The 19,940-nt window shown below is 27.9% G+C and overlaps 2 protein-coding genes across 4 annotated transcripts; one reads left to right on the top strand and one right to left on the bottom strand.

The window, feature by feature from the left end:
* Positions 1 to 6: 6 nt before the first annotated feature.
* Positions 7 to 7,447, bottom strand: LOC119684038 (transferrin-like; the record flags this gene model as incomplete). The annotated part of the gene is made up of 3 exons (XM_038097974.1): positions 7,131 to 7,447; positions 294 to 661; positions 7 to 225 (listed from the first exon to the last, which is right to left on the bottom strand). Coding segments are annotated over exons 1-3 (672 nt in total), but the record flags the coding sequence as incomplete, so codon positions are not given.
* Positions 7,448 to 10,718: 3,271 nt separating this feature from the next.
* LOC119683114 (major facilitator superfamily domain-containing protein 6-A-like) lies at positions 10,719 to 19,023 on the top strand. 3 transcript variants are annotated; one of them, XM_038096726.1, is made up of 5 exons: positions 10,719 to 10,856; positions 15,143 to 15,383; positions 15,437 to 15,582; positions 15,815 to 15,967; positions 17,718 to 19,023. In XM_038096726.1, exons 2-5 carry the CDS (start codon positions 15,323 to 15,325, stop codon positions 18,963 to 18,965), a joined length of 1,608 nt encoding a protein of 535 aa, XP_037952654.1. In that variant the 5' UTR covers positions 10,719 to 10,856; positions 15,143 to 15,322; the 3' UTR covers positions 18,966 to 19,023. The 3 variants fall into 3 exon arrangements, with proteins under 3 accessions (XP_037952654.1, XP_037952653.1, XP_037952652.1); XM_038096725.1 differs by having other exon boundaries at positions 10,719 to 10,858; positions 15,146 to 15,383; XM_038096724.1 differs by having other exon boundaries at positions 10,719 to 11,014; positions 15,146 to 15,383.
* The last annotated feature ends 917 nt before the right edge of the window (positions 19,024 to 19,940 follow it).

Genomic DNA, 19,940 nt, shown 5'->3' with positions numbered 1-19,940 from the left:
TCTTCTACCCCAATGCTTATCACCGATTCCACAACGATAAGGATCATAGCACATTTGGCATAAGGTTGAATAACGATCTTTTAAGATGCGATCTTGTTTTGGATCAGGAACCCAAGGTCCAGCTTTGCAACTAGGACCAAAATATTTTGCTGCAGAACGAATGCGATCCTCAACTACTGAGATTTCAGGATCACATGACTTAGCAACTAATGTTGATTCAAAATACTTTCATAAAAATAAGAAATGTTAACAAGTTATATATTAATATAAATAATACAAAATATAATACATACATTAGCTAAAACGTCTGTCCAATGATTTTCTAGACCATATCCTGGGTGACATAATTTCGAGCCACGTAAGTCATGTACAGTGTTTATATCAGCTTCATTGTCGACTACAGCGACAACTTCGTATTCGAAAGGTGAATTATGTGCACGTAGTTCACTAGCTACAAGAATTTCCACACTAGCCCAGCGAGCTGCGACTAAATCTTCAGAGGTCAATACGCCAAAGTGTGCTGTGCCTTTATGTATACGGCGTACACAATCTAATCGATCTACGCCAACAACACATTCTATGTTAGACGTAGCCTCCAATGTTGGACAAAATTTGGGGGTTTTACGGTATATACCTCTCGCTTCAACAATACAAACGCGCACTACGAAATATATTAAAAGTGATTGGTTTTTTTTAATAAATTTTTTAATTTGTCAGTTATTATTAATTTTATTTTCTAACTAAAATATAAATAACAATTATATGATAAATAATTGGGATTTGGGATTTTTAAAATTATTAGATACAATAATTGTAAAGTATTAGGAAGAACGTACTTCTGTTGGGATGCCTCGATTCCACCATATAAGTGTATTCTCTAAATCGTATCTAATGAAGCGATAAGTAAAGCTACTAATTTATTCATTATATCTTTTGTGAAATAAATTTAATAATGAAATAATTAAATATATAAAATAATTAAATAATTGATTGTAAAATTGAGTTTTTAATGATGGAGAATTCATTAATGCTTTTTTTCGAAAGTAACTAGAACTTGAGTATTTTGTTTCAATTTTGCAATGATTGCAAAATTATGATTACTAGTTATGATCTCTTGCCATTTTTCGGATAGCTGCATAATTCGATTGATGTTGAACTTCCGTGGTTTATCGAAGAAAAAATTGATTAACTGTTTTGCAGTCGGTCAATTTTTTACCATTGAAACAGTTTTGCAGAGATCGACACAAATAGTAGTCAGACGATCCACGATGCGGGCTAAACGTTTGACATAATCCGTTTACTGTTGCCAGATACCACATGTAAGATAACACCTTTTAGTCACAAAAACACGCCAAAAACAAAGCGGTTTTTTCAAATTAATCTAAAACCGCTGAAAAATTCAAAATGTGCTTTTACTGTCGTACAGTGTTATTATTAGCCTCGTTCGTGAGGTGTTTGCTATGCCTGGTGTATTTTCTGAACTAGTAGAGATATTAAATGAAATTTTCTATAAATATAATTTTAGATAGCCTTTTTTTCAATCTAATTTGAGCCCAATCGGTCTACCGGAAACCATCAAAATTTAGACCCAAACATGGTCTATCTTCAAATTTTCTTAGTTATCTCAAAAACTATGATAGAAATTAAAATTTGGTGTACTAAATATTTGCATTTTAATATATATACCCCAATTTTTTCATGATATTCCGCCCACTGCAACACCCGCCGCCCATACAAAATTTTCATAAAAGAGTGTTCATTATCTTTAAAAAAATTGTTTACTCTTATTAGACTATATATATTTATTACGTAATAATTTATTAGCGGGTTAATTGGTCATTTAAATAGAAATAAAAAACTATAATTTATTATTTATATTTAAAAATGAATTGTATTTTATTAAAATATTTTTTCGATATTTTAATAAAGTTTTTTTATTTCTATTTAAATGACCAATTAGCCCACTAATAAATTATTATATAATATTTTTTGTCACAAATAAAAGAATAAAATATATTAATTACGTATATAACAATACAACTTTATATAAAAAATGGAAGTAATCCGTCCATTTGTTTTTCAGTTAATTGCAGTTTTAATCAATTTTAGCGAAATTGTGATTTCGTAAAAATTGAGCGAAAAAAAAGGTCATCTTAAAAACTATATTTAAGGAAAATTTCATTTCAATATCTCTACTGGTTCAGAAAATACAGAATTTGGATCACCTAATTTCTGTGTTGATACATTGTGCATCGATTTCAAGAACTTGTGAATGCGTATAGACCTATTCCTAATAGATTTTTTTTAAATAGACCGAATTAATTGAGTTGTCATATATCTTTTTTCTCTTGCCGTGCTATTATGAAGGACATATCAGTAAATTGTGAAAGGATTAAATTTTAATACACCACATTAATAAATTATATTCAATAAATTCTTTATAAATAGAGTAAATTTAGCTTATTTGTCATCATATCATTTCTAAGCTAAAAAATAATCATTTATAAATATAATAATTAAATAAACTATACAATTTTTTGAATTTATTTATCGTCCTGTTTTTTTATATTAATAAAAATATTACAAATACAATATTAAATATATTTTTTTTAATCCGGTTAAAGGTACCTTTTTGTTAAATAATTCAATGTTTAATATTTTTTTTATGGACATGTACGAGTTAGGCTAAGTTGCGTTCTAAATGAGGGAAATTCTAAGTTGTGCCGATAATGTAGTGATGTGTCGATACGTTTTGATAAATGGCTAAATGTGTGTAGTATCAACTTAGCCTAACTCGCACATGTCCTTTATTCTATATTTCGACTCTCTTGACTCATGAGGATCACGATCTAACATAAATTATTAATAAAAATAAATCTACGTCATCTTCTTTATTCTATCGTCTATATAGATATTTAACAAAAAAGAAATCAATAGCCGGTTTAAAAATAAAATATATATAAAAATATATCTGTTCCTCGGGGAGGTATGCAGATCTGAGGTCAATTATTGCTTAGTCTGATGAAGTGATAAGCAATAATCTAGTCAAGGCGCAAAGAGGGGTTTTGAAGAAACCTCGCAGTTAATAGAGATTTAAAGTGCTTAGGTGCACTGACTCAACTAGCCTCAACATAATAATAAAAAATATATATAAATATATAAAGTATACAATATATAAAAAAAATATATATAAATATAAAATATTTATATAAAAATATAATTAGATTAACTTTGAAAAGTATTTTTCTATAAGCATATAATTCACCTACTAAACTTATTGTTCTTTTAATATAATATTTTTATTTGCATTGATAAATATTTGTTGAATTATATATATGTATTTGTTATAAATTTTATATAAGTATGTTAAATTTCTTTATATTAATATTTTTAACTTTAGTAATTACAATTAATTAGTTGGAACAAAGAACAATTTCACTTAGAGATAAAACATCGCTAATGGTGGGCGTTTTCTGGAAAGCAGATGTTTTTGGATTAATTAAACAAATTAAAGATAAATGTGCAGATACAGTTTATATGTTAGAGTTTAATTAATATAATAGATATATATCTTGAAAAAAAATTAAAATTTTACAGTTAAATTAAAAAAGTCAATTTATAACACTTACTGCAATTTTTTTTATTTTTTATTTTTTGTAATAATTTTGCTAAAATCATTGCGGCGAAGATGCCAATTTAAGCCAAAATTTCATTTAATTAAAAATGTTGTTTTATATGCGGTTTAATTTGGTCAATATGACCTTGAAAACTTACTGGTTAGTAACTTGGTTAGCAAGTTTAGTTTACTTTTACCTTCGATTTTATACATCATAAAAATAAACATAACTAAATGTCAGTAGACTAAATTGATTCATCCTCTCTCACTTCGGTGTGGAGTTGTCGCTACAACGAGAGTATCTGGAAATGTTGTGTAATTGTAATGTGAGACAGTGAGGCAGGCACTAATTTTATTTCTTATCATAAACTATCGAGTTATGTGTGAGATGTAAACAAAAAAGATTCGCTTCATCACACTTGCCGAGAACAGGTTATGCATTTTGATTGCCGTAAACTTGGTCGAGTGGTTGGGGAATTTTATTAACGTTTTTATGTTTTCTTTGGGAATTTTTTCTCTTATTAAATTTGATTAAAAACTACACAACTTTGACTTATTCCGAAAATTAGCAACGATACTCGTCACTATACAGGTAGAATTTGCAAATAATTGCGTCAAGTACATATAAAAATGGTAAAACCAGTGACGTTTTCAGGGGATTGATTTAATGTCAAGTCTCCAACTGCCCAAAGAGATGTCAATGTCATATCCGAGCAAAATTAAATAAACATATGGTTTAAAGTATAAAATCACAACGATAAATTAATAGGAAAAATATTTATTTGACTTTCTTATTTATATTTCCATTGAATATTTTAATTTTTTAATATGTGTTACTTTTAAAACAAAATTTATCTTGAAATACAAAAATATTAAGAAGTGTTAAGAATATTAACCCTATGGTTGGTGTAGAACGGTCGTGTTTTATTTGTGTTTACGCTAAATGTTTGTATGGATGAAAGCGGATGAAACTATATGCAGTAGTGAAGCTAAACAAATAGTGCCAGTTACACACATTCCTAATTTCCACAAGTTTCGTTGTTATATATACATATATATATATATTTAGTATATACTTTGAATATGTTACCATCGTTTATATGCCATATTATCAATATGTTATCATTTGGTTCTTGTTTATACTTTGGTTTTTGTTTTCACAGAATGTACAAAAATATAAATTCACGAACTTAGTCAAATCACAAGAGATTTCTATCACGCGCTATAGCTCTTAGTTCACTGAAACATTTGCCAGACCTTCTGTTGATTGTCCTTTCTCATGTAGCTTTGGTTGACCGCGATTTCTGTTTCCTTGCCGATACCATTCCAGAGCAGCATGTGCGATGTCGCTTAAGAGTTTGCGTAAAGTGTGACCCAACCAGCTATGCTTTCTTTTTACGATTTGTTTATCAATTGGTTTTTGTTTCTATTATAGCCTACAGTCGCTCTTTGCTGAACGTACTAGGCCACCAATTTCTTAAAATTTTTCTGATGATCTTCTGATAAAGGTTTGTAGCTTTTATGTGATGCCGACTGTTATAAACCGTGTTTCTTAACCGTAGAGCAGCACGGTTTTAACACAAGTGTTAAAGATTTTTATTTTTGTTTTTAGCTGTGACGTCCTTGCTCTCTAAAGTTTCTTTAGGCTGGCAAACACACATTTAGCTTAACGAAATCGATTGGCTTCCAAGGTATTTAAACTGTATGACGTCTTGTACAAGATTTCACCTATAGTAAATTGAGCAACATTATTATCGTTGATCCGCATAGATTTCTTTTTGTCAATATTGACGTTGAGACGAATTTTTGTACATTCATTTTTGATATATGTTATATATAATTGCATGGAACCAGATGTCAAGTCAACTTCATTTTAAAATCCAGATATAAAATCCATAGATAATTTTGTGCCTTAATTGTCCTATATACTTTTTAATTAAGTGAATAGAAGACTTGATATGAAACTAGTACTAGTTGCTCGATTTGTCTTCGTTGATGTGAACACCGCTTACTCGGGAACCAATCTCCAGATTATTTATATAAATATGCATTCGATTAAATAAAAGTGAAATGAGCTGTCGGTATTAAATTTTTATTTTGCATTGAAAGCAACAACAATTGGTGATTATGGCTGCAATCATTACATACCCCTTAGTAATTTGTTTTATATATACACAATCTAAAATATTTAAACAAATATTAAAGATACCTATTATAGTGTGACTGCAATCATAACATGTCCCTATGTCAAATAGAATATTATCATTTGTATCCCAACTACTGGAAGGGAGTCTTATGTATATCAATAGTTAAATATGTGTAGTTGGGTAAATATTTTAATTGAGATAAAGTGTTCATTAAGTTTTTAGCTTTCAATATTTGTCCAATATATTTCAATTTATTTTATAATTATCTGTAATGATGTTCTATATTAATCTAAAATTCTATTTCATTAGCTTTCAAATTTTCTATTGTTTTTTAAAATTCAGTTTTAATAATTATTATTATTAAGTGAGGAATATTATACACTGCGTTCAGGTGGTCTGTTGTTGTTATTTTAACTGAATTTTTTAATGAAGATGAACTGTCCCCAAGATGGCTTCCTTTCCCAAATTTTTCTCCTACCTTTTCAAAAGAACGGATATTGTAAATATTTCGTTAGAATGATTTTAGCACCTTAGACTTTGGGTATTTTTATTTTATATATTATGTAAACCATATATTTTAAGTTGTCTTCAAGATGGATAAGTTTTTTTCTGCTATGTATTCGATTTTATTAGAAATATTAGTATAACTATAGATAATATAACGTTTTCATATATTCTTAAATGTCAGGTTTGTTACGTACTTAGAATACTAAACCACTAATGGAGGAATAATTAAGAGAGTTCTCAACGGACTTATATGTAATTTTCCTGGATTCTTTATACGTCCCCTATATTAATATTTCTAAAAGTATTTAAATTTCACCTGGTTTATAAATTTCACGTTACTGAATATATTATCAAACGAAAGACGTCATATATGATTTTAACTACTGCTTATAAAAAATGAATACTATCATTAGTTAACCGAAACACTCTGGCTTTGGAAGACTTATAAACCGGATTGTAAAATTCCGATTTAAGTTTTTTTTTTTAATTATGGGGATGCAACAAAAAAATATTAAAAATGTTAATCATTTGCGGAGATCTAAAGGCTTTGATTATTAACAACTTAAAATTACAAATAAATCATGTTAACATTTATTAACGTTTTTTTTAAATAATAAAAAAGTCAAATTTAATTTGTTGAATTATAATCTAAAATTTAAGACCTCTCATTAATTTTATATTTACTATTTTTATATAAAATTTTATATAAAAACAAGTAATTTTTTGTGCCTATTTTAAGTGCCAATGTAAGTGCAACTTAATCAGTAATATATCTATATATGCTATAATTAACAATTTAAGTGATTTTTAATTTTTTCATAATATTTTCTTAATAAAAACAATAATCGTTATTAACTTACATTTTCCATTATCTGGAACATTAATACTACATGTGAAGGAAAACAACACTGATAAGCACCAAACGGAGAAAAAAATGAATTTCATATTTTTCGATATATTTTTTTATATATAATAAATTGTTTTTTTTTTACTCAATATATTTTATTGTTTTAAAAAATAAAAGCTTATATTAAAGATTTTATTTTTTTACACACTAGAACACATCACAATAAGCGCGTGTAATCCGATCTTTAGAGTGACCCGGCAAGCTTTAATTCCAGCTTTCTGCTTCGATCGTCGACTCAACCTAAACTGAGTTGTGATTTCGAAATTATTTGTTTACACGCTGAGGTCAGAAATAAAACAGAAAAATTTTAATAAAACACATGAGTTAAATGTGATAATTAATGCCTTTTTTCGATGTATCTCATTTCAACTTTTGAGTGCGGTTAACTCATTTATATTAAGATTCATAGCAGCTTACGATCAAAGAGAAAAATTTTAAAAAAAGTTTTGGATGATTAATAAAAGTCGGCATTATAATTTATTATAAATCTTAAGTGTTCTCTACATTTCTATAAATATACTTGTACTACGAAACAGAAACCAACCACAACAAAAAATAGACATATGTACGAATGTAGTGATAACATTGTATTAGCTATTGGGATTTACATTATACAGACAATTAAACTTTAAAAGTAATATCAAATCTGCATAATAGTCTAGTGTCTAGTAGACAATAGACAACGTAAGCTAATGTATATACTTAATTACTAACAATTCTTTTGCCTCCTGAATGACGTATATTGGGTAATCTGAATAAGATTACCCAGAATAAATTATTATAAAACCTATAGTCGAATTGAAGTAAATTGAAATAGTTTTTCTTTTATAAAATAATTCACTATATATATAAATGTATTAAAATAATAATTAGTTTTAATTTTATGCTTAGTGAGGCTTAATTAGGTTCATTTCAACTGTTGTTTCGTTGCACCATATTTGCGTTACGCCAATAAGTGCTCTGTATGTTTGGGGTATGTTTTCAGAAATATTATTTACAGATATAAACAAATTCGGAGACAAATTTTAAGATAGTCTCTGGACATGAAAATAAATGTGAACGATCTATTACTATATGCTTAACTTACACTTACTTATTTATTATATACTTACTTATTTACAGATATAAACAAAGTCAGAGACTAATTTTAAGATAGTCACATTTCATGAAAAGAAATGTGCACGATCTATTACTATATGCTTAACTTACACTTACTTATTTATTATATACTTACTTATTTACAGATATAAACAAAGTCAGAGACTAATTTTAAGATAGTCTCTGAACATGAAAAGAAATGTGCACGATCTATTGCCATATGCTTAACTTCACTCTAGGTTTTGCTTAATTTTCGCATTTCTGTTATGAATTTTTTTTCTTTGCCCCCAGTGATTACTAAAGAGATAGGGTGAAGGACACAGATGTTTTCCTCAGTGGATAACGAAGAAAAAAATCTTTAAAAATAATTCTGAACAATAAAAATAGTTAACTTATAGGGTTGAATTTTTTAGCATTGTTCATGACATGGAGAAAATATATTTCCTTGTTAAATTTTCTGTGCATTTTTCGGTTAAAAGATTTTCTCGATCAATTTAGTTCCAGATATTCAAGATGACAATAAATTTTGGAATTTCGAATATAGCGCTTTTCACTGCGTAATCAGAGTACTTTCATATGAACAAGATTTAATCGTTTTAATTTAAACATGAGATGTAAAAGAGTCCATGTACATGCTTCATTCTATATGTATGTATGTCCATTTATTTTTTTGAATTTATAATAAAAAGTTGTATAACATAATTTGTGAGTGTTATATTTGTTCCGTATTTTTGAAAAAGGATAATAGAAAACTTTTAAGTTGATTGTCTCTATCTATCAGTGGCGGAGCTAGACCAACTCTGGACGTCGGCGACATTAGAATTGCGAGACCCCCTTTATAATCCAGTTGTAAAAGTAAATGAGTTACTTTCACTAATATGACAAAGAATGATTGAAAGTTTTATTGCTAATCAAATTAAAATAAATACAAATTAAAATAAATGAATTTTCCTACTTTTAGATTCACTCAATTTTTTTTTAAATTATATCATAATTTGCGCCAGCTGCTATTTTCCTTTCAGTTTATAGAATTTCGAATGGAGATAGTCTCTCTTGGATCATCATACTTTTCTAGTACGTCTTAATCAATTTTAAATTTGAGAAGCTTCTTTCCGTCGAAGCTATACTGACTGAAACTGTGAACATGAATCTGGTTACTATATAAACATTCGGAAATATTTCGAATATGGTTAATGCCATTATTAAACCAAATTGTTCAAAATATTATTAAGTGCTTAGAATCCACAGTCGGTAACTTTTTGCGAGGCCCCTGCGAGCGCGAGGCCGTCGGCGGTCGCCGAAATCGCTGACGCCTAGCGACGCCACTGCTATCTATCTACTAATTCTACTAATTCTCAGACTATAAGAATATCTTTTTCATTGCATGTATAATCATCCTACGTAATTCTGTCAAGATCTCTGAAACTACTAGTTGTAAAGGGGAAAGTAAGTAAATTTAGAATAATTACAAGAAAAAATAAAGCAAGACTTTTACAAAATTATCCATTATTTTGAAAACCTTTTTCTTTGCATATATGTTTTACTTCTGTTGCGTAGGGTGACATTCGAGATCACTGGAACTAATAATTGTAGAGTACAAAGTAAACGGATATAGAATAATTATATTAAAAGGTAAAGAAAGGCATTTACAAAATATTGCACTATTTTTTTTATTTTTGATAAATGGTGGTTATATGTATACTTACAGATACTGGTGCTTAAATGTCTGTAACTTGTAAAGAAATTCTTTAAATAAAGCTTTATAGTATTTTTAAATAATCGGTTAGATTACATCGTGTTGAAATTAGAATTGATATATTTTTTCTCAAGTTTTATATTAAATTCTGTGCTTGTTCATTAAAATATAATTACTTTTCACATATCTTTTTATATATATTTGATATTAACTAATCACTTCTAAAATGTAGCATGTAATCTTTTCCTTTTTCTACCTTTGGAAACCTATGGGTTGACTCCAAGTGTTGAGTTATATTTATATTACTATATATAAATTTATTGAACTTAAGCAAGTCTAAATGAAACATGAGAAAAAATGTTACTGGGTAGTGTCCGGTTCTTACGAAGTGACCTATATTACTATTATATTATGCGCAAAATGAAGACAATCGAATGGTCTCCGATGCAGCAACTACCGAGAGTTTTGCGCTGCAGCATTTTGCTTAAGAACGTCAACAAACGCGTAATCTTAAGAAGTATGGGGAAGAGATTTCAAAAAAAAAAAAATTAATTTTTTGTTGAATCATTTTATTGTTTTATATGTAAAGCGACATTTATTGCAGAGCTGTTCTGTAATTATTCAATCTCTTGCAAAAGTGTACTCTTTTTTCTATATGAAAGGTCTTATCAAATCGTTTAAGATAAGATTTAAATCTGTATGGCAGTTTTTATATTTATATGTACTTATAAAACCAAATACTAGTAATGCGAGTGAAATATACAAAAATCGACAGCAAAAGTTTTCAAAACTTTTCAGTGAGACGTTACCTTTGAAAATGTGATGTTCTAATGAAAGTATTTCTAAGCAAGATCCGGTGAAATTTTAGTGAGAAGCACTCTCTGAGTGTGTGTATTTATATATTTATTTAATAAGTGCGGGAAATAACCGATATCAAGAGCGTGTTTAACTAAAATTCGATTCGTATCTGTGCTATAAACTGAAATTGTTTGTGGTTATGTGGATATAATAATTTTGTTTGTCTAGTGAATTATTTTCGTTGTGTAGGTTTTTTTTCGTAATCACAAACTGTCAAACATTTATTATTAATAAATAATTTAAAAGTGATTTCAATATAAGGCAATAATTCTCACAGCAATTTTATTTACATATACGAGTATTTCAAGTTGTTAATGGACTACTGGGAAAATGCATTATTTTTGTGATTCATTTGAAATAATTTTACACTTTGAATTATAAAATTTTTAATATATTCATAAAAAATATTAATGGAATTGTTAATAATATTATTACATGTGTTTTTAATTTATATTATTAAACCATTTAAATAACATCTAAAATAATAAAAGCTCGCAAATACATCTTTAATATATGGCTACTATGGTCGTGTGCGAGTTGAACTAAATTAAAGTAAAGTAAATTGAAATTTTCTAGGCATTCTTTGCACTGCACTTATGTAAATATTTATTTATTTATTTGATGCACTTATTTATCATTTTTGGTTTAAAATTTTTAAAATTTTTTATTTATTTATTAAACATCTTACAAAATTTTTGTAATGGTAACACCTAATTTACTTAATTTTTATCTAATTTACCCTACTCGAAATTCTAGTAAATACCAACATTCACACCCATACCGACATAATTCACTAATTTCCTCAATTTACCATCAATTTAGTCGAACTCGCATACGGCCTGTGTAATGGTTAATGTGTGGTAATAGAAAACTGACTTCAGTGGATATTTTTTAATTGCGAAAAAACTTTAAAAAGATAACATCTATATCACTTTATGAATTTATAATCAATTTAATCTAAAAATAAACTACACTTATTGTTAACAAGTTTTATGGTGTCTATTAAATGTGATATATATGTTTATTGTAAGGCCGCGCATTTAAAATAATAAAATAATACTTCAATCTAATTTCATCAGTTAATTATTTCATTTCATTTCATTAATAATTCAATTTTTTTTGAGTAATTAATTGTTTTAATTACCAAATATTTTTAATAATAATTTTGTATTTTAACGGACTTATTGGTCAGTAGTTCAATAATATACTTTTTAAAAAATTGTTTTTGGTTTTTAAAAAATATTTAAATCGATATTTCGATTCTAATTTATAGTTATCATAGCCATAGCCATAGTACCCTGATGATGACTATAGATTATAGATGAAATATCGGTTTAAATAAAATTTTTTAAAACCAAAAACAATTTTTTTAAAACTTAATTTTTTGAAAATTAGCCCATTAAAAAACAAAACTAATTTTTTTTGATATGTATTAAATTTTTTTAAAATGTTTTGAACAATAAATATATACATATATATATGATATTTGTATAATGTTTTGGTGAAATATAAACCGGTCTATACTCATAGACGTTTACTAGTGTTACGTACTGGACTTAAAACTATAGCCACCTGCTTCTATGCTACACTTTAATTATAATAAATGTTATGAAATAAATAATATTGTTAGATCTGCAATATAATAATTTCCCAGATATAAATTATACCTATGTTAAAAGCTACCAAATATTGGGTTATCGAGTTACGTAGTATTAAGTTCGACCAAAGTAAAACGTTTACATAGTTACCTCTATTATTTATTGCAATAAATAGCATTTATTATGATTATTAAATTTGAATCAAATTACTAAATTCATAGACTGGATTGTATTTGAGCATATTTATTGGCATACTTCGGTAGACTTAATTAGAATTAGAATATATGTTATAGATATGTTATAGATTTATAAGTTTCTAAAATGATATCTGTAATGAAGTTATAGATTTCGTGTTTTATAATACAACAAAAAATTTAACTTGAACAACTATTTCGAAAAATAGTGATATATTGATTTATTATAATACAGCAATGACAGTTTAACCGCACTGCTAGTTAAATATATGTGAAATATTTGAAATATAAGTATATTATTTAACTTTACAAGAATTAATTTGCAATGGAAAATTATATATAAATTGTCGATGGTGTGATGAGTACAGTTTTAAAATAAAAAAGTTCAATTCTTATTAATTAAAGATCATCAATAAAAGGTCATCGAATCGTTGCAATACAATCTGAAGGTGGTAATTGTCTACCCTTTGTCTAGAATGATAAGGAGTTTTTATTAAGCGATTACATTTTGCTATGCTTTTTTCATTAGTTGGTTATTTAATATCATTTTAGTTGTTTTTGTGTTCAATTAAAAAAATAGATCTCACATCAAAAAATAATCTTAATATATTTATTAATTATTTTATATCTAACATATAATTAAGCAGCAATTTAATCATTTTTTATTACATACCATATTACATATATTTAATTATTTCATATATTTGAATATATAATAAAAAAATAAACAAAAGTTCTCATTAACCAAATATGCCACCCTATTATATATTTTGTCCCAAAAGCAAGTCTCACACCGAACAGTAGTATTCATTGGTCCAAAATCTCTTCCTTCTCATTCATCAGAGTCGTTCTTTCATTTTTTGTATCTTTAAAATTTATTATAATGCAAAATAATATTTGCTAAAACCCTATATAATTAAACCAAGATCTTTGATTACTTTAAGTGGCTTTTACCGGCCTAAGCTTTCATTTGAGTGTTTTAAAATAGCACCAAAAAACTCGTTACTATTTTTGATGAAATCTTGGGTGCCTTTGACTTCGGAACCAAATATTAGTTATCATTAACCAAAAATTTCAATTTAAATAAGTACACTATGCTCCAGTTACGTTCCATTTCTTTGATCTCTTTTGGTTTTCTAACTAAACGCATATCTGTTTTTACGACAAAAACCTACGCCATCAATGTAGAGTTCGATGGCAATAGCCTGTCTGCCGTGTCAAAAGTTAAGAGTACTATGAGTCCCTTTCATAAAGGCAATCCTGAAACGAATATATTTGGAAGCTGCACGTTCATTTTCTTTTCAACTTTCAAGATTGTTACTTTTTATAACACGGTAAATGTTCACATGGAAGAGCAAAATTTTCAGGCCTTTCAATATCATTACCGTTCCTTTGCTGTGGTTGCTGTGGTGGTTTCATATCACTTCTTGATAAACTTGATTTCAGTCGCGTATTTTCTATTCAAACACGTTATCTAGTTATGAGAAGGTGAAAATACTCCTGCCCATCTTCTGGTTTAGAAACTTTTGGCAAACATCGACCCTATTTATAAACTTATAAAATCTCGTTAACATGTATTTTTCGATATTTTTTATATTAATCTATTATTAATACAAGTATATCTATTTTATAGGTTGCCCCTAAGTTGGTTGTTTCTGCATGATATATTATTGAGTGAAATTTTTCTAAGCAAACACAAAAGCTCTCTTATAAGTTTCAAAAACCTTTCTGACACATACAAGTTCTATCCTATGCAATAAGTAACTTATATCAAAGGAAACGACAAAATTTTAAAGTTATTTAAGTAACTTACTTAGTAAGCAGTGGAAATATGGTGTAAACATTAAATTTGGCAATAAATTTTTAGAATTATACTATTCCTGGTTTAAAATGTAAAGACTCGAATAGTATTTATTAAATATAAATAATTATTTAATTATTAAATAATTACATAAAAAATACTTAACATATGCTAATTATAGTTACTATTTTTTATACTTAAAATCTTAAAAAAGATTGTAATAAAGTGTGTGCTTTTTTAACATATATATGTATATATATATAAGTTGTATATAGCAATGCTTAACTAAAAACAAATTATAAATTAAATATAATAAATTATTATTTATTATGTTTTTTTTCAAGCTTTTGATATATATTTATATAATATTCATTACGTATGGTATGTACATATTTAATTTTGAAGAATGTTTAAAGTAACACTAAACAAGAAAGTGGTTAATGTACGCTTTTCTGAATGTTATTAACAAAAAAAAAGCATAGAAATATTAAACGGTGATGTTTTGATAAATGCTTGATATCATAGCGACAGTTGAAAGCATGATTAGATATTATTTATGATGCCGAATAAATATAATTCAGTGCCCATAATGATAAAACTCAAAACCGACGGATAAGTTTATCTGTATATTTTAATAGTTTTTATTTAAAGCAATTAGTATGTTTACTAAGGGCTAATTTTCTTCTATATAAGCTAACAAAAGTTTTATGCTATTTTAAGAAGTATCTAACTGGATGACAACTACGAGCGAAATTCGAACGGAACTATGAGTTATCTAAAATTAATTTAAATAAATTTTTGTTTGTTAAAAATTCAAACAAACAAATAAAAATTAAATATTAAATAAAATCCACAATAATATTCCAACATATTACTTCATAGTCAGTGATAATTCATACAATGGGAAAAATAAATCGACGCCTACTTCCTATTAAGGCGCATTTTCTTTTTTTCATGGCCGGTAAGCTTAAAATTTCTTTTCTTAAATTAATTTAATCGTTTTTTATTTATCAGCTATGGGACCTATTTTACCGCAATTATCTGTACTAGGCAAAGAAATAGGTATATCTCCTGAAATAATGGGTGTTATAACATCAATACTACCAATTATGTATATTATTGCTAAGCCATTATTCGGTTTTGTAGCAGACTATTTTATGGTGAGCAGATATATTAATGTCATATATATGTATATATAATACAGTGAAAACTCTGTTAAATGTACTAACTTATAACCAATTACTTAATAAATTATTAGTATAAATTTTTTATTCAAAGTCCGTTCTTTTAAATGTATAGTTCTCCTAATTGTCCTAAGTGTCCGCTTAAAAAAGTTTTCACTGTATTTATAATGTTTTATTATAACTTATTGCTTCGACTTCTTTCAAACAGAAATTGCGGAAAGTAATTTTTTTACTCTTGATTTTAACCATGACCCTATCCTATGGAGCATTTTATTTCATACCGAATCAACAAAATCATATAATAAACGTTAACAGTAGTACAGAATTAACCGTTTGGAGTTTGCAAATTTGCACCAAAGATGTAAGTATAGGTTAAGATAATGTAAGATTATTAATTTTTCTCTTTTTATTTAAAATATTTTATATTTTTTTTATTATTATTTTGCATACTTTATATACTTTATACAACATTACTGCATATATGCTACCTATCAGCCGCTAAATGTCTTATCACTAGGAGTTCTGATGTTGGCATTAATATATTTGCTCTACGACAATTGTCTCACTACATTGTTGTATTTTTTATTTATCTGTCATTATTGCTGAGCATGTAAGCAACTTGGACCCATTTTCTTTTTTTTTTTGTCGGAGAGGTCCTCTGTTATCGAGTGTGAGGAGGTCTTCCCTGCTAATAATGTTAGGATAAAAGATCTTATGAACATGAAATATTTGTGAACACACAACAATACTGTTCCATATTTTTCAGGTCCCTAGCCTATAAGGTTATAAAATTAAATCTGTTGTTAAAAATTCAGCATTTTTCATGCTTAGAAATTAGCGCAAAATTTTGCTGTTTTCTAAAATATAATTCGTGCTTTACTTATTCGGCACTCTACGTACTTCTATCTCACAAACTACCGTATTTAGATAGATAACTTTCAGCATATCCTCAAGGGACTTCGGCGCACAAGAGAGACCATTTCGTTATTTTTTTCATATTTGCGGATTTTAGTTTTGACATATTTTAAAAGGTTGCAATTTGCCAGTTAGTAAGTGTGACAAGATACCAAATCTGTCCTACAGTTATTTTATTTTCTAATAGATTTCCATTTTACGTATATTTCTTTCAGTGTGCTTAACTCTCTGATGCCTCTCTGACTTCCACAAATTCTAAAATTGCTATTTTCTGATATAGTAGTACCACTAATACTACTTTTCATTATTACTTTTAAACGGTGGGCCAATGTCAAATCATACTTACCTTGGCATTATAATCAATAATAAGTAGAACAACATGAGTATATAGGGAAAGCAGAAATACTATTTTCAATTGTTTATAAAATTTCGTTTTATTCTTGACCTAGTGCACTACGTTATATGATTAATAAGTTACAAACCGATTATTGAACCTAGTTAAGATGATTCACTCAGATATCGATCTGAATTCTGAAAGTGCATTGGTGGTAATAAGATAGTGTGAAGTCACTCTATTTTTTCAAATTCTATAGTTAGCGTTGAAATTAGCACAAAAAGTTTATAATATCCCTTTACCAGTTCAACGCATTTCAGCAAACCTGGAAATTCTATTCTACTTTATCACTGCGTGTGTGAATTTCTCTAGTTCAACTAGTTCAAGACTTAGTTTTTGTCATATTATGTAGATTGTTTACAACTCTTGTGGGATGGTAATTTTTGCAATTGATTTATTGGCCCTACGTAACTTTATATATGGCAATGAGCATTGTACTGGCAAAAGTATTTTTTGGACTTTCAGTTATTGCCAATTGTTAATATTTGTTACTACAAGATATAGAAATTTGAAAGCCAAAATAGAAAAATTAATAAATATCAACAAGAAACAAAATAATTACTATGCAAAATAATCCTATGATCTTATCTTATCTATGATCTATATCTAAAAAAACCTGTACCCGTAATGAGCTCATTGAGCAGTGTTTGGTCATATCTGAATTAAATATAAAATTTTAATTATGTGTTGACTTGATTTTATTGATAAAATTTAAAATAAAAAATAATAATTTAAAATAAAATAAACAATTTATAAAGTTTCTACTGATATTGTCAATATAACTCTTGCGCCTCTTTTATAGGTATTAACAAGTTCCTCGCTTTGTTCGTCAACGCGAGGTGGCTTATGCTCAGACCAGGAGTCCACATTTGAAGTAAACTTTATCGATTTAAATAACATAAAAAATCATGAAACAATTCTCGAAAGTAATGCACACCTATTGAATTTACACGTGTGTCTCCCAATGGAGAACTTTTCCAACAGCTCAGTTAGTATGGTACCAATTCACTTGAATTGCACAGTGTATGACTTTAAGACGGAAGATTGTTTATATCGCTCCTCGACATTTTGGCTATTTGTGATATTTATGTGTATGGGAACTATTGGCTTCAATGTCACAAACTCAATATCCGATGCAATATGCTTTGACATGTTGGGTAAAGACGATGAAGACAAATATGGAGCTCAACGTGTATGGGGAACTATTGGTTTCGGTTTAACGGCTTTATTATCTGGTATTGTTGTTGATCTTTGGACCGTAGATACAATAAAAAGTTTTACACCCGCATTGTTGATAATGCTGATTTTTAGTTCTTTAGATATGATAAGTGTATCTAAATTGAAACTACCCCAACTTTCGGCATCCGAATCGATTTTTAAAGACGTTTTAAAATTAATTTCGCTTAAACCAATTGCAATATTTTTAATTTTTGCTACAATGGCTGGCATAATAGATTCATTTATAATATATTTCATGTTTTGGCACATGGAAGAAGTTGCAGCCGAAACTGGTTTCATGAGCCAAATAAAGTTAATTGAAGGATGTGTTGTTGCTGCTGAATGTTTGGCTGGCGAAGTACCTTTCTTCTTTTACAGTGGAAAGATTATTAAAAAACTTGGATACATAAATTGTATGAGCATGTGTTTCTTCTTCTATGCAGTGCGTCTTGCACTCATCGCTTGGATACCAAATCCTTGGTATTTAGTAGGCGTGGAATTATTCTTTCAAGGTGTTACTTATGCATTATGTTACACGTGCATAGTGGCATATGCAAGTGCTGTTGCGCCGCCAGGCACATCTGCAACTGTACAAGGATTAATGGCAGGAATGGATGATGGATTAGGTTTTTCAATTGGTTCACTGATAGGTGGTTTAAGTTTTAAACACTTCGGCGGAAGGAGAAGTTTTGCTTACTTCGCTGTAGCGGCTATTATAACATGTGGTGCACACATTATTTTAAGGCCGTTGTCCCGAAAACAACAATATTTACCTAATAGTGAATATATGGCACCTACTGAACAAAATGAGACGAACGAAAGTAAGATATAGTAATTATATTTTTTAGTATTTTTTTTATATATTTGTATTATATATATTGTTTAAATGATTTTGGACAGTTATTCGTATTATATTTGCAATAAATAACTGTGATATGTAACTTAATTAATGCATTTTGTATATTTTGAATAAATAAATATATCAAATTCAAATTTATAATTTTTTTAATTAATTCTTGACAAGATTGAACTTGTAATATATTATTTAAATATATAAATTATTTTTAAAAACAGAGATATGAATTCTTATTCTTATATATATTGAAATAAGAACAACTGCAGCTTACAAACTGTTAATTGTATTCTTCGATAATAACAGAAAAAGTTTAATCATAATTTTAGACCGTATAATCATACATAAAGGATAGAGCCCTAAAATTATTTGCGAAATCTGACAGACTTACCAACACCGCGTTATCAAATCTCAGAATGGTTACAGGCTCCTCGGGGAGGTATGCAGGTCTGAGGTCAATTATTGTTTAGTCTGATGAAGTGATAAACAATAATCTATTCAAGGTGCAAAGAGGGGTTTTGAAGAAACCTCGCAGTTAATAGAGAGTAAAAGTGCTCAGGTGCACTGACTCAACTGCCTCAACATAATAATAATAATCATACTTAGAAACCCGCAAAACTGTAGGATGGGTTTTATTTTTGTTCATTTTTCTACTTGATATTTTCTGCGATGAAATTGAATGCTTATAATTACATTTAAAAATAATGAATTTATATTTCTAAACTCACTTTGAATTTATTTACATTTAAACTTGCGCATGCACACATACAGATACTACATTATTACATTATCTGCTCCCTTGAAAAGCGTGGAAATATTATAACTAAATCTTACTAAATCGGTGCGTACACAGATGATGTTGCAATTATTCCAAGTAACGAAAGAAAACTGTCAAACGTCTTTATGTAATTGAATGAAAAAACTAAAAACGTTGGTCTGAAAATAAATGAGACC

This window comes from Teleopsis dalmanni, chromosome 2 (assembly GCF_002237135.1).
Source record: "Teleopsis dalmanni isolate 2A chromosome 2, ASM223713v2, whole genome shotgun sequence".
In the NCBI taxonomy this organism is placed as follows: domain Eukaryota; kingdom Metazoa; phylum Arthropoda; class Insecta; order Diptera; family Diopsidae; genus Teleopsis; species Teleopsis dalmanni.
The sequence above is the reverse complement of the archived record's forward strand: the minus strand, read 5'-3'. Positions and strand labels throughout refer to the sequence as shown.